The sequence below is a fragment of the Chroicocephalus ridibundus genome, chromosome 4 (genome assembly GCF_963924245.1).
Source record: "Chroicocephalus ridibundus chromosome 4, bChrRid1.1, whole genome shotgun sequence".
In the NCBI taxonomy this organism is placed as follows: Eukaryota; Metazoa; Chordata; class Aves; order Charadriiformes; family Laridae; genus Chroicocephalus; species Chroicocephalus ridibundus.
The window spans coordinates 46,737,383-46,760,438 of NC_086287.1; the positions used below are offsets into that span (position 1 = coordinate 46,737,383).

Here is a 23,056-nt window from a genome sequence, read left to right on the forward strand (position 1 = left end):
CCCACTTTAAAAGTACATGACTAGTGACTGCTCTAACCTTGGGCCCTTTCAGCTTGCACAGGGTGTGAAGCAGAGTCTTCAGTGTCCTTATAGGAAACTCACTCTTACATTGCTTCAGCTTCTCTTTGGGAAAGACCTTCAAGAAAATGTGGATATCCAGTAGAATCCGATCCAGATTGATGGTATTAATGGTTTCTGGAAGAAGCCGCACCATTCTCCACAGACACTGGAATGAGAGGCTGACTTAAAGCAAGACAACTCAGAGAATGAGCATTTGATTATATAAGGAGAGATTACACAAAACTATCATTGAGCCATTTACTCTGTTACCACATACAGACACACACCATGTTTGTCTGTTCAAGTTATATTTGCACTGGTACGCATTTTCTCTTTGTAACTAGCTGTACTGTATCCAGGTCCTTCTTTAGAGCTGATGCATAAAAGTAGTGCTGACTTCTCTACCAACAACAGGAGACTGAATCCTTTGTGTGAAGAAGTTTCAGCAGATAATGCATATATGCTATGTACACCCACACACAGCCCAAGGTCTTGTGATTTAGAGACAACTTAGGTGTTCTTAATGAGGTTAAATCTAACCAGTTACAAAACAGTGTTGTATTATACAAAAAGATTACATCCATGCTTTAAACACAGACATTTGCATATTCACTCTTCCTATCCTCAGAGATGACAAAATACAAGCCAGTTCCAGCCTGGGACTGATTCGATCTATTGTACAGCGCTGTGCCTAAGCAAATAAGCCCAGCAGGTGACTGCACACGTCTGTATGGCATTTGTATTAGTACACACAAGCTTCTGTAAACTATTAGCAGGTGTTAAGCTCCCTCCTGGCAAACATGAAGTCACTATATGTAACATCTAATTATAAGATTATAATTTTATAAGAGTTATAAGAAACATATTAAGTTATGATCACCTTTTTTTTTTTCATATATCTGTTCTTTCAGCTAAGTTGATTCAGATAAATCAAATAAGTTGAAAACCTCTACTACAGGCTCACCTTCATGACAAGTTCTGAAAACTTAGGAGAGCTGGCTGTTGCTAGCAGACTGTCTTGGAGCAAAACAAGCAGAGCACTAGAAGAAATAAGTTTATAATAGTTACACACACAAAGTGCTACACACACAAAAAAAGGTTAACTCCCCACACCAGAGACTGGGGTTAGTCCAGCAGTTTATGTCATAGCTCTTTCGTTCTAGTATATTTACAAGAGTTTAAGAGGCAGTCTGCTGAACTACAAAGCATATAGAATCTTACTACGCTGGTTCTTTTAGCCTGCCTCCAGCTGCACAGATTGTGCAGTCAAATTCTGATCACCACTGATGATCAGTAACAATTTTTCATTAGCCAGCTGAATGATCCTACAGACATCGTTCCTTGCTTACGGAATAACTAAGAAGCAATCTTAGCCACTCAAGTAATACACAGGAATGGGTGAAGAGAAGCAGTGATTGCGCAATTTTCATTACATACCTCAAGATGTTGGTTTGGTCAGACTTCTCCAGAACTTTCAGTACCAAGAGGTTCACTGATCGGATGACCTGCACACCCTCCTCAAGGTCTTCAACCCGAGAATCCAGCAGTAATGTAATAAGACCATGCATTAGGTCCTTCAGCACACCAGTGGAAGCCTCTCGAGCAAGACTCTCTATCTGAAATAGCTACAAATTGAAGACAATATTATAAGTTTCCCCCTTCACATAGTGCTTTAATATAGGGATTTCCCTAGACTACACTGTCAAACCATTTGACATCCCCACCCCAACAAAATAAAAATGCAACTAGGAAGAAAGTTATTTCTACTGTGTCTTCTGAAAATACTTAGGCCACCAATCAAGTGCTCAAAAGGCAAGGAATATTAAAACAGAGCTTAATAAAAGTGTTAGAGTGGCTATATTCTGTAGAAAACAACAAATAGATCTTTTTCTGTTCCCCAGTTTCTTGTTCCCCACTCCCTCAAAAAGTACATTTGCAAGCAAACAATTAGCATGAAACCTTCATAAGTGAGACTCAATAGTAAGCTAACCTAGATACAGGTCATGTACGGACAGACATTCCATTCTCCTTCAACTTCCGCACAGAAATTATTTGGTCTTCACCTTAACTTTCAGGTCAAAGCCTTACCGTGATCATGCTCCCAATAATACAGCTGTAAAGTTTCACTATCTCATCTTTGTCTAGCTTCTCATCTGCCATGTGCGTATTGTAGATTAGCCGAAGCTGCATGAAGGTAGCTATTAGGAATTGGTCAATGTGTCCAGACATAACTTCTACTTTGCATTCCTGTCTGAGGACCTCATCAATCTAAGATTTAAAAACAAAACACTCAAGTAAATTCAACATAATGCAAACAGTGCAAAATAACTACAATTTTAAAACTTTTCTATAAAAAAGGTCTTGCCCTGACCAATCCATTTGCCAAGGCACTTGTATTCTACGCTTTAACCTGAAATCACTAGCCACAGACTGCTATTCCTAATCCAAATACAACTAATTGATCTTTCAGAGCTGCAATCCTATCCTGTACACAAATGAAAATATGAAATGCTGCATTATGGACTCTGGAATTAATAGCTTTATGAAATATTCTGGATAAAATACTTTTAAGTAGTTAAATCCACACCAAAAACATGTAAAAGCTATGAGGGAAGATAAATCTTTTGCTGTGGATCTCTGAAACAGTTTACATTTAAAAGTTAATTCTCACTGGCTTAACTGGCTTTATCAAACTTGTAGCACAGATAGTAGACAAAAAACAAAGAGATTCTTTTATTTTTTTTCTTAGTGCTTCTGTGTTAAGAGTCTATCCTACATCACCCAAGTGGAATTTCTATTGTTAAAGCGAGTCAGATGGCCCCTGTGCACTTAGTTTTGTCATCAGGGAGATTCTGAGCAGAGCCCATGTCACCTGACATGATTGCTCCACCACAGTGCAACTCATCACCCTCGCAGACAGTTTAGTGTAGTGTTGTCAGTTGCTACCTTAATTCTCTTACCTGTGCCAGAGCCTTGATGCTTGTATTTATATCACCACTGGCTACTTGGGAAATGACAAAGTTGATAGTAGAAGCTATGCTACTGTGCATGTCATCAAAGTGTGGGGACACAGCACGGATTCTAAACAGTTGAAGAAAACAGGATTCGTTACTCTTTGGAGAGATAGCTGTAGTTTACACTGAACTGCTATATTTCAACGACGCTTTAGAGACAAGGGAAAGGCTTTCATTCTTCACAGAGGATACTCAAAGAAGGAATCATTCCTTTTAACATATCTATTGCACTACTTGTAAAGACACTGATGATGCATTTACAAATTCAAGATACTTTTACTATTAAAAAAACACATAAGCAGAACTCAGGTTTTTCATTAGAAATAACTGCCCTCCAGATTACAGAACAGTACAACAGGCTGTCGCTTTGAAATCTCTCTTGAAATTAGGTGACACTACCTTCTTGTGTAAACAAGTCTGAATGTAGAAACTAGCAATTCAATTCAATTCAGATTCCCAAATCAGTTTTTAAATAGCCCTACTGGTTTCACTTAGGAGTTAGAACTAGACTCACTTGGGCTCAGGAATCAAAACTGGCTCAAAGATGTCATCTAGTTTGTGCTGTACAAGTGCTGGCATCTCACATCTGACAGTACCATTGTCATTTTCAATTTCATCAAGATCCAGCTGAAATTCCCGTGGAACTGTATGCGTGCTCTCAGAGTGACTGCCCATGTTGCGATTTTGGCTATAGAAACCAGAAGAGAGGTGTTTATTATGTATATACAGGAGGCAAGAGTACTAGCACTAGCATCCACTGGTAGCCCTAAAGCTCTCATAATAGAATAGCATAGATTTTGAATTTCTGATTTTATTCAAGCCCCCTAATAGCCCCCTTTGCCTTTCCCCCAGGCATTAGTAAAACAAGCTTTTATAGGCCAGAACAGCAGCTGCTAGTTACTTGCTTTCCTAGTTTCTCTTATAACCCACCATGAGACCCCCCTGCATCTGTGATAGGTATGGACTGGTTCATTTTGAGAGATGTCTAGCACAGTTTAAAGTAGCATTAATGGAATAAAGCATTAAAAGTTTATGAGTGGCTTTTTTTTTTTTTTAAATGATAGCTAGGACCCATATGTACATAGCAACCTTGCAAGCTCATCTGAACTTAGGACTCCCAGCATCTTATACGACTTGTGTTGTATATTAGCTTTTAGAAATGTTCTAATACATAGTTCTCAACAGGGACTTTTATTCCAAGATAATGAGCAGGTAGCAAGGAATACTGTTTCTGAGCTTTTTGTTTCTGGTACTGTTGCCCCAGGCTCCACAACTCACACATCCTCATCCAGTTCTGTGCCCTAACAAGTTAAAAACAGGGTCCAATCAACACTACGTTTAACGTAACACATAGGAATTTCTCACGATATTTTTAACAGCTGCCTAAAGTGGAAGCGCCATGTCTGCCTGCAGTCTGATCTATAGTCACCTTGGCAGAACCCCGTATTTTTGGTGTCTTTCTTTTCCTTAGGTCTGTAATATAACCTGTATATAACCTAGAATTGACCATAATAAGCCTGTCACCCTCAGGAAGGGATGACTAGGATAGAAATTGAAAGATACAAGAGCCTTGCTACCAAGGAGTTAGTGGGCAGTACTTACATCCTATAAGTGCGATACATAATTCTGTCCATGGAGAAGCAGTGAAAAAAGGCACAAGACCATTTAGAAAGATTTCAAGACAGACAAGACAAAAAAAGTTTCAGACATTTTGTTTTACATTATTTGGCCAATTTTCACAACATGCAAAGATGATGATAGAACTAAAATAACATCGCCACACATGATATTAGCACATGAACTATGCAGGTTTCAGACCGCAATGTATCATTACATACTTGAGTTTGGAGGACATGTCCTCAGCTGGTCCCTTCCGCAGCATGCTAGCATTAGCACTGATGTTTTGAGTACGCTGAGGTTTCTCCTCTGCCTGCCTCACTGGAGCAGCAGACGGTCTCTTGGCTGACCGTTTTATTCTTTCCTCCAGCATGCTCATGTCTTTCTCAGAAAGCTGTAACACACAACACTTTCACTCAAATTGAGTTGCATGGATTTTAGCAATCTTGGTCACCCACAGGAGGTATACCACTTATTACTATTACTGCAGACTGAAGTTCTCTAGTACCAAGGATAGGAACTGTCAATACTACCATCTAGCAGCAATCTAACCGGGCCGCTCTGGACTGCCAGATGCCACTTCAGGAACTAATTAACCCATATTGACAAGATGTAGTACTGAATACGGTTATTTCTAGTCCGCATAATTTCCAAGAAACAAGTCTTTCTATATCCCCTATTAGGAGCCCAGGCAATGCTTTAACACTATGGACCCTGCCACAGAAGCCAGGGTCCAGTTGACCCATAATTCAACCTGAACACAAAGTAAGCCAACTGAACACTCCAACTCATGCAGTGAGAAGAATCATATTCATCTGCTTACCCACAGGACTGAAAGTTACCAATAACTACATTTCAAAAATAGCAGCCGTGACAATTCTGTGGGAAGTACTCCCCAACATCCCAATGATTTGGAAACCTTCCTGAAAAGCCATACATTTTGGGACTAGATAGACCATACTAAGTTCAGAAAGCCACAGTTAGAAGGGGCTGAATAGTTCAGGTGTTACAGTTCTTTTCTTAATCTTGAAAATCCAAACAAAAGCTAATGGACTGTGCAACACTGAGGAGGCGGCAGATTGCACTCTGAACAATAGTTGAGGTGGGAGTCTAAAGTGTTAACGAAAATGCAACATCAACGTGACTCCCATTTTCTGTGGTAACCATCTCAATAAGAATTAAACTTCAACATTTCAGGAAGTTGGAAAGAAAAAAAGGCAGCCTTGCTTCCCTGCTCATTGTAGTCCATAAAATATGCCTCCCATAGCTTGTATGCACTACGGCATATAACACAACACGAAAAATTAGTACAGGCATTAACATATCTATCATATTCCAATCAGTTTAAGTGCTGCTAGAAACATTACCAAGACCACAAATTCAGAGAACAGAAGAGGAGAAAATGGTCTAACAGCTCTTGATTCAGGTTAGACTTCAGTACACTTAATCTTTTATGCACAGTAATTCTAGACAGCACAGTGAAGTAGCTTTCCAATGCTGGAGACTGGAATCTGAGTTTTGTCACCTTTAACTTTTACTGCACTTAAGGTGACACAGCTAAGTATGATTTCCAGAGAACAAAACAGCAGCAATACAAATCAACGCAGTACTGACGCAGACCTTAAGCACTGGAGTGCAGTCAGATAAAGCAAGCAAACTGAATTTACCAGATTACAACTGCAAAGCAGTTGAAGATGGGCATAAAAAAACCCCAAAAGCTGAGAGTACTTGATGGAGCCCCAACAACTAGCCTTTTTTCAGTCAAGCAAGCTACCTAAATATCATTACAAATCACAAGTGTTACCTATACCGTTCACTATAATTCAAGTTGCTCTTTATAAACAATTTAATTCCCATAGAAGTCAGCATTTTGCTCATTTTTTCCAATTTAGTTTTTCATTTATGAACAGCCAGGTTATATAACCCACAATCAGGAATTAACCAACTAACTTTTAGAGGATCTAAAAGTTATTGTAGTTTAGCAAGTTATTTTCAACATTACAAAATGCTCTTGACACCAAGAGCAAGACGTACCATGACCAATCATAAGCAAAACAGTGCTAATCCCCTACAAAAGCATAAGGATTTAAAAAAAAGTTTGAAAAAAGCTTATTTCCAGTTACACTCACGTTTCCAATCAGCTTGAACACTTGGTCGCCATGAACATTATAGACAGTCACAATGGTGTTCAGTGCAGCATTGCGTACAGTGTTGTCCCTATCACCAATATGAGTTGCCATTTCTTTTAAGGCTTTCCCTGGAGTTGGCTGGCATACATTCATACCATACGATTCAACCAGACATCCAAGCTCTTCCAGGCATTCTAAAGGAAGAAAAATGACACATGCACATTCAAGTTTAAAGCTGCTGGGAACAGAGCCCTCCCAGTTTCTGCGTTGCTTGCACAACTTGAACATTCACTGTAGACAAGTGTCAATCACAACGGTGGTGATAGATATACTCCGGGTGATTTATGGGATGAATAGTAAACTAAAGGTTCAGACTACTTCACACAGCTGGCATTTAAAAGCTGTCAGTCATCCCTTCAGATATTTCCTACTACCATATACAAGCAATGTTACAGTTAACTTCACATCTAGGTAGTTTAGACAGTCATAAGCTTTCAATGCTATATTACATATATATTTTAATTTTCTTGTTATATCAAGATGAGATATTCTCAAGGTGACTAGGAAGTTGTTTGAACTACAAACACCACACCACAAATAATTTCTATAATAAAGTTGAGACAGATGTACATTGTAGAGACATTTTTTTTCCAAAGTCTTGATCAGATTAACTGATTCCCTTCGTCATTTGGACAATAGTATTGCCACTGTTCTCCCCATTACTGTGTCACTAAGACAACAAGCCTACTCAAGGGAGACTCATAATCCTAATGCCAAGAGTAATTTAACAGATTGCTCATCTTTGGAGGGTACAGAGACACCAAAAATAAAAAGCAAGATAATACTACTTTAAAATCCGATCCTCTAAACACTTACAAACATTTGCATAAAATGCTATACATAAGCAAACCTCACATTCCACCAAGTGTTTTTATGCTGTGGTTTTCAAGATGCAAAACAAAGCAATTTCAAGTACTTTGCAATTGCCCAGTTTATCATGACATTTCCCACCTGCACGCTGTTTTGAGTTTTTGGATTTTGTCCCCTCCATGATGAAAGTGAACATCTTGCTGGCTGGATAGATGAGACACATTCTGTTCAGAATGGCACGTACATCCTTGCGGATAACATCTTTCGGTTCTCCTACCTAGTGGAAAAGTCAAAGAGGAGACAAAATACAGAATATTTTAAACAGTCTCATGATACTGTCGATTACTCTAAATAAAGTCAGAAAAGGCAGAATTATTCTCAATGCAAAAATCCTCTTTGGTAAATGGCTTTTGAAGGCAAATATGCAATACAGAATCATAGAATCATTTAGGTCGGAAAAGGCCTTTAAGATCATTGAGTCCAACCATTAACCTAACACTACCAAGTCCACCACTAAACCATGTCCCTAAGCGCCATGTCTACCTGTCTTTTAAGTACCTCCAGGGATGGTGACTCCACCACTTCACTGGGCAGCTTATTCCAAATGCTTGACAACCATTTTGATTAAAAATATTTCTCCTAATATCCAATCTAAACCTACCCTGGCACAACGCAAGGCCACTTCCTCTCATCATATTCACTTACTACTTGGGAAAAGAGATTTAACACCATTCACAGTATATTCGGAAAGAACATATTACACTGTTTGATGGTATCCTGCCATATTCCTCATGAAAAATAAGGTTAGTTTCTATACAGTGAACTGTACCTTTAGGATAAGGTATGGGATGAAAGAGGATGCTTCATTTTCAGTAAGGTGATACTCTTCTTGACTCAGCAAATTGAAAAGCAATTTAAGGTATTCAAGTGCTTTCATCAGGACACTTGTGTTGGTATCAAAGAACCTCAGGGTAAGCCATTTTAAGATCAGATCCAGGCAGCTGATGACTCCATCTTTTTCACTCTCCAAGTGCTTGAAGTGAGAGAAAAAAAAAAAAAACGGGGGTTGTGCAAACTGAAACACATTGTTCAAGAAAAGAACAGAGAATAAGGAAAATCTATGCCTGATAAGATGGTCTACATTTATTGGTTGATTCCTAGAATCATAAGTTAAGTACTGACTTTTAACTTATACAGCTTTCTGAAATTCTAAGAGAAGTGAGGAAATTTTCCCTTCTCCCAAGAAATATTAATACCAACTTCATCATACCCCTGAAAATTATTTCTATATAGATGTTAAGGTTTCAACATCACGGAACAATGACCCCTAGCTCCTCAGAGAATTCCTATTTCATTTTAATTCAAGTAGAATCTTTCATAGCAGAGAATAATCCTATACAATGTCATCTACTACCACAGATCCAAACTTACCTCAATCATAACAGCCAGTGCTTTGTTGTGGTGTTGAAAGTCTGCATGAAACATCTCATCCTGTAGCCATTTGGCCACACAGCTGGACATCTGAGTTTTTAGCTGCTCAATGTATTCATCACGAGGAGTAGTGAAATTCCACTTCAACACCTGTAAAAGGCAGCATTTGTAACTCAAAGCAAGCAATACCTTTTCTTCCTGAAAGAATCCGCAAATTCCATCCCTTTTAATTCTGCTTTAGAATTAGTTTTCAAAGTCTTACTATCAACAAGTAATGGGAAAAATTCAGTGGTGTTTGTTCACCTTGGCTTACATGAAGTTTTCTCTACATGGAGCAATTTTATTTAGGCCTTAATTAAAGTGGTTGTTTTTAAGCTACAGATAGGCCTATTTGCTAGCAAGTTACAGATAACGTGCACGTCTTAATAACAGATTTCCCTACAAAAGACAAGCTTCCTAAGCAGGGCTGTTCAAAATAAGTATATTAAAGCATTTACAATGTATCCTAGAACTCCGAAATTAGTGGCCTGTTTTCAGATAAAAACTTGATGATTCTTCACAACTGAAGACCATCTCTTGGAAGTTGAAAAAAGGGCCTTTGGCTTTTGTTGAGAGTGTATAAATGCAAACGTAAAATTTGGAAATCAGAAGAGAAACACCACAGTAAAACAGATACTGGTGAAAGTCAACTGAAGAACTAGATAATCAATCCAAGGGATGGACAGAGACTAGCACTTTCATGCCACAGCATGTGCAATTCTAAAAAACAAAAGAATAAGTTAAAGTTACACTCCTTCAAAACTTGTGAATACATTCAGATTTTTCTCACCTTCAAACCTTTCTCATCTTTCATCCTCTGTTCTTTCCCATTTGGGACTATGATAAAAATAGGACCCGATTTATCATCGTCTTCCTTCAGATTAGGCTTGCTTAGCACTTTCTTCCCCTGCACACCCTGAAAAAAGCAAGGTATTAACAGGCAACACAAGACATACATATGCCTCAGTCCCAGCAATTGCAAGCATTACATATCAGCCAACCTCATGCTGCCTATGTGTACAAGAGCCAGAGAGAAGCTGGAAGAATAACGTTGATTAGAATTTTAAAAGTATGTGCTCTGCTGCTGTGGAAGCAATTATCCATGACAGCGTGCGCAGTAGTACCCTGTGAAGTACGACACATCACTCTCAACCAGTGTGCTAGTCACCCACACACATCCCTAAAACCCGGCATGGTACCTGTTTGATAGATTTGCTTTTTGTCAGACTGGTATTGCCTTTATTGCCTTTGCTGAGGCTTGTATTAACTTTGGACAGGCTGGTATTGCCCTTGGACATACTGCTATTAACATCTGACTGCTGTAAATAAGCCACAGAAAAGGCTTTGTTGTTAGACAGTTATTAATTCTTAAGAGTTACCATTCTAAACCTTTTAATGCATTCACAGCAAAGGCATTAACTCCAGCATCAGACTTTTGACAGAATACATCAAGAAAATGTACAACATCCTTCAAGGTCTGTTCTGTTCATTCCTGCGATGAATCTGGACCTACATCAAAGGTTCTCATTACAGCACTACTTTAGACAATGGAGGCAACAGGACTGTAGAACACGTTGTGGTGTTTTTTGTTTTGTTTTCTTTTTTAGTTATACCCATAGAATAAACTTTAAAGTTAATAACAAAAAAAATACTGTAACACAAAACAACAGAAAAATCTAACCACAAATTCGAAGTATAACATCGGAACTGCAATCATAAGATGAATTCTCAACAGCACGCAACCAAGGAGGCCAAGCAGATTTAGAATATGGACTAAGCTGCTCACAATACTGCATTTTTGGCAACACAGACTTTAAGAATTAAATATGTAATGACAGAAGTAGTGTTATGTAAGTGATACAGGAACACTCATCATTTCAGAACTCAGACAAGCATAAAGATTCTCAGTAAAAGCAGTCCTTGGCAAGAGCTATACTCTTCTACGTATAATACATTAACCAACTACAGTTATTAACTTAATGGAACTGATTTTATACAAAATTAAATCAACATACCTTAGCTTTAGAGGGAGGTCCTCCTGCTTTGGCTTTTTTAGGATCAGGCTTGGATTCCATGGTATTGGACCCCGTATCTTCAGCAAGTGCTGGAGAAACAATAGACCATTTCAAACTACCAACAAGCCCAGTTTTCCATTCTTAGGACACAAGAAAAACTGTTCATGGATACAATACACTTATCACACAGGTCCAAGGACTTTAGACGCATGAAAAAAGTTCCTTAAATTCCATGTCAGCATATAAAGTTTTCATAATTAAGATCATAACATGTTAGCAAACTTGTCATTATCAAAACAATTTAAAAATGCACATGCACATCTACTGTGCAGGCTGATGTCTAGAGCTATAGTTGCAACCCAGTTTGAGCAAGCAAGCTAGCCCCAGCAGAGAGATAAGGCAAGACTGCTTCTTCAAATCACTCTGACTGTCCCCTAATCCTATTACCCACTCTTTTGCATCAGCACAGGCACTCTGGTAGCCCCATAGTGAACTATACTGAGTCCAGATAAAAATTAATTTGTAAACATTTTAAGAAGTGTTATGTTAAAATCAGATTAGTATTACAAAAAAAAAAAACAACCAAACCCTCTAGTCTGTGGGTTTTAGCTTCAATACCAAGTAGACATTTTCAAAGAGCAGCTGACAGATGGTTGTGTGGAAAAGAAAAAGCCTCCTACAGTGGAAGTTGACTCAACTGCAAGTAAGACCAGAGCCGTAGACGGAACTCACTAGATTACACCACTATTTGTAACCCTAACTATACTGAATTCTTCTCCTCCCGCTAAGTATGTTTCTTCCTCTGGCATGTTAAAAAGCTTCAAAACCCACCCATTTCTCAGTTATTTTACAGAACTTGAGAGGTTACCTGATGCAGGTTGGAATTTGGCTGGAGCTGCTCCCCCTACCACTCTGGAAGACATTTTAGCAGGAGGAGCTGGTTTGGCTGGCATGTTGGCTTTGGCTTTCTCAAGCATGGCCAGTACCTGGTCTTTGGAAGTTGGCTAGAGAATGGAGCAGGGGGTAAAAAGAAGTAACAAGTTTGGAAAGATTAGTGATACTGATTACTAATACATGCCACAGACAAGGAAAATAACAGTAGTTAGAAATAAGCTATTCTCTGTTTAGCACGTTCAAGGACATTTATCTTAAAATATCAACGTCTTCAGATATTTCTGTTTAGACATAAAACACCCTTCCATAAAGTTTCTTCTGCAAGACCTATAGGAAACATGTGAACCAGCAATCTGTTCTAGGTGAGCAGTCCTATTATGTTAATGGAGTGCCCTATCAGTGACTCAGCACTCAAGGGTCCATAAGATACCCTAAATTGCTAGAAGCCATCTCAGAGCATTTGTTCAAAGGCATACCGTTGGACAACAATTGGTATGGAAGCTATCTGCAGGTAGATTTTTTTCAGAAGAAAAGCAGAGTGAATAAGTGTCAGGCTCCTGAAGTGGTAAACCTGTGGTAGCTGTAGTCTTTCTGAAGTAGAGAAAGCTTTAACCCACAGACTTGTGATACTATTTTCAGCACCCCTGAAAATATTAAATCCAGACAAGCTTACATGACTCAAGATGGCATATCATGAGATTCTGAGTGACGTGTTAATATCCACTCATTCAAGGTCACGTTATCTAATCTTAGTGATAGAAATACCTTCAGCTTGCCAGTGGCTTTTGCCATCTTCTCAAAGCCAAGATGCATCATGAAAAAAGGCAGGGCATCCTGCGCCTTTTTACGCACATCCCCATTTCTATCTTCAAGGCAGGAGTACAGGTGAGGCACGCACAAGAGTACGTCAGAAGGAACAGAACGGAGGGTAGGCAACTTCTCAGCCAACCAACCAAGAAGCTGAAAGGAAGTTTTAAAATAAAAGTTTTTGAAGAAGCGTTCACAGTGCTTTGTCAGGCCACAAGAGCCTAAATAGTAGTCCTTCAAATACCTCTATGTAAGTAGGAAAAAAAACCCCACCCGAACCTTTGTTCAGACTAATCTTCTTAACCAACATCACATCTGTCAGTAATCAAAAATTTTTTTTGAAGTACAGTATGTTAATACACAGCTATCTTAAAACTTGGAGTCTGGTCTCTTAAGACTGCATGGGCTGTTTCTTCCTTTTGAAAGTAACATCAGAATTTCAGCTGCATTTTATCAACCTCAAACATATTAATGCCTCCACTTCAGTTCTGGTCTTCACTACCATGTGGTTAATTTGAGGGAAAACACACTAGCTCTTAAAATGCTGATCAAAAGAGACAAAAGTTTCATTTCAGAGGTACTGAAATCCAAATGACAACCGTCATGCAGGAGGAAAGGTCATCATTAGCTTTTTGACATTTAACAGTTTTATGTCAGTACGAAGACACAGCTACTTGATTACTCATGTAATAGTAGCATTGTGTCATTTCAGTCTGCATAGATAAACACAGTCCATAGCAAGTAAGGTTATTTTGATTAGACACGCACACAGAGTTTACTTAACAGAAGCCTACCCCTTGTCTTAGGAAAGGATTTTCTTTTTTGAGCTCCGCAGACAGGTCTTCCCCTTCCAACCACTCTTTCATGCCAGTTTGTTCAGCCCAGGCATTCACAGTTGCTAGTGCAGCAGCACGAACGTTATTCTGTAGTAAGAAAAAAGCTTTAAGAAGAATAATCCTAAAAGGGGTCCGAAGATTACAACAATTCATACTTCACATGAAAGGAAAAAGCTTCTACATCACAGGCTTTGAAATCTCTACTTTCATTCACTGCTTGAGAAGTTTAAGATTCAGAAGAACTTAGTTTTAGTGATTTATCCACTGCAGAAATCACCGAATCAGACACTATACTTATTGACCATAATTAAAAAAAAAAAGTTTAATGAAAAGGGACAAAGGGTATCTTTAAAAGCACTTCGCACCTGCAACCATTCATTGATGAGAATTTTGGGAGTCTCCTAACCCTACAACAAGCTGAAGAATAAGGCTAGTGATTTTTGTAATGCTTAAAATAGACGTAGCACATTCACAAATTAAGGCAAGTGGGTTATGAAGCCTGTTATTAGGGCACTCTTATTTAGGACACACATGAGCAAAAGTCAAGTCAGGAACAGGGGAGCCCTCTAACTCCTACCAATTTCCATCTTTACTGCTTTTTTCCAAGCAAAATGTAGAACAGCATCCTTTTTTGAAGCAGCTATGTGAAGTTATGACAAGTCAGATGGAATACTTAACAGCCTGGTTCTTCAAAACGTTATCAGTATAGACATGACTCCATACATACAACTCTCTCCTATAGGCTGAATTTCTGAGGCAAGCTGATAATATAACAGATTCATTTAGCTTTAGTAAGAATCAGTTTCAAATGCACAGGTAACATCCAGGCATGTATCTAAACAAGGAGTGAGCATCCTTGCAAACAACTTGTCCCATCTTTAATCTCATTGAGGAAAAGAAACAAATCATGCGCTGCAGGTAGAGACGCTCAACGGCCTGATGAGGCCTTGGCTCCCATCACCCAAACTTAATTTATCTATACTCATGCTACAAGTTGTTGATTTTCCTTAACTATTCAGTAGGTCCACTATCAACATTTCAAAGTAGGGCCCTACTCATCTTCAAAAACTCTGGCAACTGGATAAATTGGGTAAATCTTGTAGTACATGAAAAAAAAGTTCAAACATTGTTGCAGTAGTAACAAGTATACAATCCTCTATCAGCATTATAGTGCTTATAAGTAACACTGATATTAAGCATTTTAGCAACAGTACAAGTTAATCACAGTTGGTCTTATCCTTAATCCATGTTCTTAGAACTCAAGGGAACTTGCCGTTTCCTCCAGGTAATTGGTGAATAAAAGAATACAACTTAATCATGTGAAAATCTCAGTTCTTTAAGATGCTTAATGAGAAAACAGTTCGAACTAAGAGTTTTTATCTAGCCTTAGGACCAGTCCTATTCCTTCCATTGCTTGAGACAGGTAGATCCAGTTTCTGCTTTTGTTCCTACTTACATTCAGAGTAGAGACATCTGAAGTATGCCACCTCTGATAACTGCCAGTGACTTTTGACACAGAACATTGGCATCTTCCCAAGCCTCCTTCAAATAGCTCTTTCCCATGGTCCTAGCTTTGATTTTGACACAGCATCTTGACAAGCTAGGCACTGACATACAAGCTTCAGTGTCAGTTGCGAGTGTCCTGTTTCTACCTACAGATCAAAGGTCTCCTACACAGTGACAACGTACTCTGGAATCCACAGTGATATGCTAAACGAACAAAAGTTCTACGAACAACTTCAGCAAGCAAACCTGATTAGTGTTGAGTGTAGTGTATTTTCAGAAGGAGAAGTATGCATACAATCGTGTCTGACAAATTTGGTGGCATTGTATGACAGGACTACAGCATTGGTGGATAAGGGAAGAGCAACTGACATCATCTACCTGGACTTGTGCAAAGCTTTTGACACTGATCTGCACAACATCCTTGTCTCTAAATTGGAGAGACATGGATTTGACAGATGGACCACTCTGGATAAGGAATTGGCTGGATAGCCACACTGAAAGAGTTGTGGTCAATGGCTCGATGTCTAAGTGTAAACCAGTGACAAGTGGCGATCTTCAGGGACTGGGTGCTACCAGGACTGGTGCTAGTTAACATCTTTGTTGGCAACACAGACAGTGGGACTGAGTGCGCCCTCAGCAAGTTTGCTGATGACATCAAGTTGTGCAGTCCAGAGGGGGTCTGGACAAGCTTGAGGGGTGGGCTCATGCAAACCTCATGAAGGTCAACAAGGCCAAGAGCAAGGTCCTGCATGTGGGTCAAGACAATCCCAAGCATAAATACAGGCTGCGAAGAGAATGGATTGAGAACAGCCCTGAGGAAAAGGACTTGGGGGTGCTGGTGGATGAGAAGCTCAACATGAGCTGACAATGTGCACTCACAGCCCAGAAAGCCAACCACATCTTGAGCTACATCAGAAGAAGCGTGGCCAGCAGGTCGAGGGAAGTGATTCTACCCCTCTACTCCGCTCTGGTGAGACCCCACCTGGAGTACTGCATCCAGCTCTGGGGCCCCCAACATAAGAAGGGCATGGACCTGTTGGAGTGGGTTCAGAGGAGGGCCACAAAAACAGTCAATGGGCTAGAGCACCCCTCCTGTGAAGACAGGCTGAGAGAGCTGGGGTTGTTCAGCCTGGAGAGAAGGCTCCAGGGAGGCCTTATAGCAGCCTTCCAGTACCTGAAGGGGGCCTACAGGAAAGACGGGGAGGGACTCTTTATCAGGGAGAACACCGATAGGACAAGGGGCAATGGTTTTAAACTGAAAGAGGGGAGATTTAGATTAGATATCAGGAAGAAATTCTTTACTGTGAGGGTGGTGAGGCACTCGAACAGGTTGCCCAGAGAAGCTGTGGATGCCCCTTCCCTGGAAGTGTTCAAGGCCAGGCTGGATGAGGCTTTGAGCAACCTGATCTAGTGGGTGGTGTCCTTGCCCATGGCAGGGGGTTGAAACAAGTGATCTTGAAGCTCTGTTCCAACCCAAACCATTCTATGATTCTATGATACAGTAACCGCATTTCATTTAAAATTCATTGAATTATGATACTTACTGGGTTTATTTACAAGCAGGAGAATACATCTCAAGGAGAATATAAATTCAGGCACACACTCATATTTGGATAATAAGTTGTCATTTAGGCAAGAACCTTCCAAACTAATTTGTAAGCTTCCAAAAGTAGTTTTAACTACCATCCACCTCTCAAAAGCAAGTCCAAATGGCAACAGTTATTCTCAGGCATAGCTCAGATAGCAAGTGGCAAAAAGGAAAGATCTTGATGAGCATCCTACCTTACTATCGCCTAGGACTGTAATGACAGGAATGCCCAAATTTTTCACATGCTGTTTGATATTGGGGCCCATTGCTGTTGCTAGCTGCTGAAGAATGCTCAGTGTTTGTTGCACCTGCACATAAACAAAAAGGCTTTGAATAAAATACTGTCACAACCATGTGCACGGAACTCCAAGTCATATGGGGAAAAGCTGTACACTGCTCTACACCTAGGCTTTACTGCTCAGTGACATCTATTCCAGACTTCAAATTCACCACACAGATAGATAAAAGTTATTTCTATATTCTAAGCAAATTAAAATTCAACTAAAAATATTTTCAAATAAATGACCCATGACTTTTGTCACAAGCAGAACAATTATTCAAACTTAATTTTTAGGGGTTTTTTTATTTGTTTGTTTTAGATTTGCTTACATTACATTCAGAGCAGAAGTAATTTTCCCTTTTTTGAAGGCTTTTTTTAAATACAAAGCACAGACATAGGCAAATATTTATAAAAACAGACAAACATATGATCTAGAAATACACAGTTCACTGTTTTCCAACTGTTGGTTTCATGACATTGTAACAGACTAAGCAATAAGCAAGGTTCAGAAATCATAAATAGCTTGACTTAAGTTCTAAGCTGGAAACAGCTGAAACAGAATTTTGAATAACCTACCAAGATTTTATTGGAGTCATTGAGACGACCCTTCAGAGCAGCTGGAAGTTCTCCTATGTTTGGCTGTATGAACTTAGCATCATTAATTATACTTGTCACTTCATCTAGACCTTCCTTTCTGATCTTCCAGTTTTTGTCCCCAATCTTAGAAACTAGTTCCTCTGTGATCTTATCACTGTAAGAGAAAAAAGGTAAAAAGCCCGTTTTCTTAGTCTCTTAGTATTCGAGTGCTATAACACCACAGATTTCTGCTTAGAAAGTGTTTATAAACACAAAGTTTTGTACTGCAGTGGAAGTATGTCTTCAGGTTGTAGAATCCAAACCTACCTAATATCTGTTCTTGGCAAGAGATCCACAACATCATTCCCAACATCCTCTTGTTCTTCTTCCTCACCATCATCCCCACCTCCCACACTGTTCCTGGAAATGCCACGAGTCGGGGCTGGTGCCGTCTGCCCTTGCATCTGCACGCAACACAAAAATCAGAAATAGCTATTTTACAGTTTTTCATTTGACATTAAAAATAACACTTGCATGATATGAAAGCGCTGTTTCAGGGCGACAGATTTCTAAAAGATTATGCTATTCAAACAAAACCAGAAACTGTTGAAGTTCGTCACAAAAAAAGTGACTATTGACATAGCTAGACATAATGACTTTGCAGGTCTTTAGTGAGCTGTCTTAAAATATCTGGTTCACTTAAAAAAATACAGGATAGACCACAATATTACTACAGATTCCAGCTACTGAAGTTTCCAAGTAGTTTTAATGATACTTGGCAGTAGGAGAGCTATACTTCATACCTTTTCAAATTCTGCATCTATCTGGGAGAGAAGGGCTGGCTTCTCATCCTCAAAAAACATTCGCAAAGGAGGTCCCACATAAAGATACATGACTCCCAGCAAGGTAATGGCAGAAGTCCTTACAGCCTGTCAGAAAGAGGATAATAGCACTCAGTCTTCAAATTAAGGACTGATAATAATTCAGGATTAAAATTCTAGATTTACTCACTGGGTTAGTTGCAGCAAGAGCTGTCTTCACATTACTGATGAAAGCTTTGACGTTCAGTCTGTGGGAAAAAGGTATCCCCATAAATAAAACGCAACACAGGAAGCACCAACAAGAAACAAAATCATCACAATATGCTAAAGAAAAATATATTCATACAGCTAACTTACAAGCACAAGATATTTGCACTTATAAAACAGCATCACAGGTACAGTACAAACAGTAGCTATTTAAATAACTACTGAAATAGATCAGTTTGAGGATTAGCCTACTATGAAAATCAATACAATAAACAGAAGATAATTTATATTCAAAGACTGCTATTATTACAGTTGGAAAGTTTCTTAAACTACATTACTTATATGATTACTAGGACTGAAATCCTAAGGCACATGTCTAGAACCATTTTAAGCACGTAATACATGGCTACATAATAAAGGTGAGGGGTGGTGGGTTTTTTTCTTAAGTCTGTCTCAGGATCTTCCAGAAAAAGGCACAAATTTCAAAAAGAAATTTACAAGAGAAGGAAAGCACTGTTTAGAAGATTACTGAGTCTTCTATTCCACCACTGAATTCAATAGCAGAGAAAACAGGCAATCACAGAAGCTTCCTTTGTGCAGCCTCAAACACTGCTGTTCTGGTAGCACAGATCACCCTGCTGGAAATACATACTTTTGGGGGAATCTACCGAAGAAGAGAGTTTATTTTCCAGACTTAATCAATGTTACTTCCACTTAGTAGCTACGTAACAACTTGGATAGGCATAGTAACTGCCCAAGCAGTTAAATAAATTAATATTTGAAGCCTTCACTGCTTAGAAATTTTGTTCTCAGGAGTAAACTGTACTACGTATGCTTGACCGCATTCAGTTAAGAGACTGGTGATTAAAGATTAAGGAATGCTATCCCTGTTTCTGACAGAGAATCCATTTTTTTACCCTTGCAGCACCAGATGCAACAATGGCCATTTTTTAGGCTAAAACTTCATTCTGTTAGCAGCCTCAATATCTCACCCAAAGAGGGCAATAAGCATGCTGGTATGTACTCTTCTGTAGGCTGTCAGGTTTGGTTTTTTTAAACTGTAAAATACAGTGATCCACCTGTGTGCAGGTACAAAGTAGAATGGGAACACAGATATGCAATACCAGAGCTCCTTGCCCAACCCACTCCTATAGTATACAAAGTTTAAGAAAAATGTCTTCACGGAAGGCCCCGTGATGAATAAAGCATCTAGTAGTGTAATAGTATCCTATTAGTAATGTCAGATACTTTCATTTACACATGTAGAGCTAGAAGACCACCTGACAGAGCTAGCACCAGAGTTTAAGGAACAAGAGTTCAGATGCAATTGCAGCCACCCTCTTCTGACCAATTTGACAGACAACAGCACTTCTTAGTCCTAGATTAGTAACATTTTCATTCAAGTTTCTCTTAGCAATTTACTTAAACATACCCAGAAAAGCCGAACTCCTTAATTGCATTTGAAAGCCAGTTCAAAGTTTCTGACTGATTTTTAGGATTCTTTTGAGAGAAAGCCATAGCCACAACCTGGAACACAAGAGAGTTAAGTCTAAATTTTCACTGGCAAACCAGGTAACAAAGCAATGTAATAAAGGAGTGAAGACACCTGCAAAAAACACAGAGCATTGCAAGTACACAGCTGGGGTAACACAACAGGAAAAATTTGTTGTGTCACTGCAGCACAATACAGTTGCAACTGAATGGAACCAGAAGTTCCTGAAGTACTTAAGGCAGCCAGAGGTACCTTTATTATGGACATGTACCTGCTTTGTCAGTATTTCAGTAAAATACTGATTTACTACTCATTATTTCCTCCTTTGGAGGAACTTGCATTTAACTTCTGCCTTATCTTGAGAGCAAACAAATCACTTTGAGGCAACAGAGAAAAATCAGAGATTTAGGATTCTTTCCCTCAGACCAAATACCCAACATAGCATTTCTGATTTTATTTACTGGAAGTATACCTTTGCTGCTCACTCACCTGCTCAGCAGTCCATGGCAACTGACATGCCTCTGCTATTGCTGTCATGGCTTCTTTTGCATTACTCCCACATTTCACATCACCAACCTTGTCTACGAGACCATCCAGCACAACCTGGGCTGAAGTTTTAGAGAAGTTTCCTTTCTGTGCAATCAATGCAACTATATGCAGTTTCATCTGCATCACCTGGAATGTCCACAACAGCAAGGAAGTTACTCATGTCTTCATGTATTTTGGAACAAATTTTTTATTCTATGCATACATAAAATACCTATTTGTGTGTATACACACACACAAATGTATATATGCACATTTGAATATACAAAAGTGTTTGTGTTCACACAAACATGTTTGTGTACACAAATACATATTTTATATACACATACTTGTATTCATATGGTTTCGTGTATCTACATACAAATACATACCTTTCTATCTACACATACATACACAATGAATAAAACCGGGCAGCCATTATCTACTTTTAGAGCTCGTATCTACACATATTCACACACACGTACACAAAAAATACAGATATCTTCAAATATTGTCTCTAAGTCTCAACCATCAGCAGGAAATAAAATCTAATTTTAAAGTTTATATTCTCATTGACTACAGATACAACTGTGGTCATGCTGCTAGGACTGTCATCAATGACATATATGCACATACAGCCTTTTAGTTGGAAACAAAACCTACATTAAATAATAAAAAAGGACTGTTAAAGGATAATGCATTACCTGAAAATTTGTTTCCTTCCAACCAGGTTTCTTGGCCAGCATTCTTACTAGAGCTTGACAAGGCATTTCACTTCTCTCCATAAGCTCAACAGCCTAAAGGATAAACATTAATTTAACCAGTGGGTCACAAGTGACACAAAACCCAAAACACAAACAAAAGTTACCTCAACTGTCCTGTAACTATTTTCTTAATGCTGAACTAAGTTGCAGAAATTCTCAGCATAAGAATTTACCTGAAAAGCCGCTACCAGAGCCTGTAAGACTCACTTTTAAAAGAAACCCATTTTACAGGGACTGAGCCAACATTTAAACTACAGCATTCACATTGATACACTTTGTATATTCTTTAATTAAAGTGTCCTTACAACCACTACTGGCCATTCCAGCCCTCGAAATTTAACACTTCACTAAAAAAAAAAAACCCAACAAACAAGCTGCTTTTTTTTTTTTAATGATGAAGTATACTATACAGCTTTCACATTGGAATGCTGACCATACAGCAGAGATTAAGCCTGAATGTAATCTATGTTACTGTTTTCACTTGTTGTTAGGTTTATTCAGTCCACTGAAACTGTTAACATCTCTGTATTTGAGTAAAGCTGGCTTCTGCAGCAGCATTTCAGTGCAGCCAGTCACCATTTCATTACTTAAGTTAGTCACCTTTTCCATTAAAATATTAAAACTCAGTCGCAACTGTAATGGTGCAGGGGTATGAACTATTTGTACATCTACAGTTGATGCCTTTCTGCATGCGAACTCTCAAAGGTCTTACGACAGATACCATGGGAAGAAAGCCAGGTTTCACATTTGAGTGGCACATGATTTTTTTTTTTTTTGTTTGTAACTACATGAAGCACTCACCACCAGCTGTGAAGACTGCTGGTATTGTATAAAGCTTCAAACACCCACTGTTTGCCAATTGAAATTTTAGTATTGTAATCAGTTGCTGCCTAACATATAATCATCAGGGATTCACCGGCAACTGGTTTTGCCCAGTCATTGCAAAAGTTTTTGCTTAAATCTAGTTATCTCTGAGATTAAGCATTAGAATTAGTGTTTTAAGAAGACCTCTATGCATCCTTAATCCACATACCGATATTTTTGACAGAAGCATAACTATCGACATTAAACTAAAAGATTTACTCCACTGTTGTTATGGAATAAGAGCCAATTTAAACCATGTAAGCCGTTTGACTTTTGCAAGTATTGTTTAATCCATCTGAAGTGCTTAACATATCACTACTACCGGCATGTCTTCTAAAAGAGCCATCCAAGCCTAAAAAGTTGAAGAAATTATTGCCTTCTTTCTCTTTCCCTACCTGCCTCTCTTATCAACTGCTACAAACTTACCTTCTGAAACTCCTCCATGCAGGCAAGCCTCTCTTTCCAGTTACCACTGTCCAACTGCTGGATGCAAGAAGCTGGAAGGACGGCAGCAGCTTTCTCTTCACATACTTCTATCTGCAGACAGATCAGAACCAGGTTAACACCCCACTGTACCCCTTCAGAGCTGGGCTGCAGCCTAAAGGACAGGTAATATACTAGAATTACCCTTGCACTGTGGTGCATTTACAAAACATGAACAATTTTCTGTTGTAGGCTGAAAGATTTTCTACGGATTACAGCTTAGGGGCCTTATGAATTT

The 23,056-nt window shown here is 39.0% G+C and overlaps 1 protein-coding gene and 1 non-coding gene across 5 annotated transcripts in view; both read right to left on the reverse strand.

Moving 5' to 3' along the window:
• Window positions 1-23,056, reverse strand: part of CKAP5 (cytoskeleton associated protein 5) — a 52,857-nt gene that overhangs the window by 4,601 nt on the left and 25,200 nt on the right. For 3 of the 4 annotated variants that reach the window (XM_063331941.1, XM_063331939.1, XM_063331940.1), the window contains exons 15-40: window positions 22,762-22,872; window positions 21,412-21,504; window positions 20,672-20,857; window positions 20,123-20,217; window positions 18,674-18,731; window positions 18,466-18,591; window positions 17,990-18,126; window positions 17,663-17,837; window positions 17,001-17,114; window positions 13,671-13,799; window positions 12,835-13,029; window positions 12,044-12,179; window positions 11,176-11,264; window positions 9,951-10,076; window positions 9,122-9,271; window positions 8,520-8,723; window positions 7,832-7,967; window positions 6,821-7,014; window positions 4,913-5,085; window positions 4,677-4,700; window positions 3,589-3,762; window positions 3,021-3,141; window positions 2,149-2,328; window positions 1,498-1,685; window positions 1,025-1,100; window positions 38-226 (exon numbers count right to left, since the gene is read on the reverse strand). In XM_063331941.1, coding sequence (XP_063188011.1) covers window positions 38-226; window positions 1,025-1,100; window positions 1,498-1,685; window positions 2,149-2,328; window positions 3,021-3,141; window positions 3,589-3,762; window positions 4,677-4,700; window positions 4,913-5,085; window positions 6,821-7,014; window positions 7,832-7,967; window positions 8,520-8,723; window positions 9,122-9,271; window positions 9,951-10,076; window positions 11,176-11,264; window positions 12,044-12,179; window positions 12,835-13,029; window positions 13,671-13,799; window positions 17,001-17,114; window positions 17,663-17,837; window positions 17,990-18,126; window positions 18,466-18,591; window positions 18,674-18,731; window positions 20,123-20,217; window positions 20,672-20,857; window positions 21,412-21,504; window positions 22,762-22,872 — 3,579 coding nt within the window. The remainder of the gene's footprint in view (window positions 1-37; window positions 227-1,024; window positions 1,101-1,497; window positions 1,686-2,148; window positions 2,329-3,020; window positions 3,142-3,588; window positions 3,763-4,676; window positions 4,701-4,912; window positions 5,086-6,820; window positions 7,015-7,831; window positions 7,968-8,519; window positions 8,724-9,121; window positions 9,272-9,950; window positions 10,077-11,175; window positions 11,265-12,043; window positions 12,180-12,834; window positions 13,030-13,670; window positions 13,800-17,000; window positions 17,115-17,662; window positions 17,838-17,989; window positions 18,127-18,465; window positions 18,592-18,673; window positions 18,732-20,122; window positions 20,218-20,671; window positions 20,858-21,411; window positions 21,505-22,761; window positions 22,873-23,056) is intronic. The other variant, XM_063331942.1, reaches the window with a different exon arrangement.
• LOC134515729 (small nucleolar RNA SNORD67) lies at window positions 2,865-2,975 on the reverse strand. The gene has a single exon (XR_010071096.1). It is a non-coding gene; the product is annotated as a small nucleolar RNA SNORD67 (small nucleolar RNA).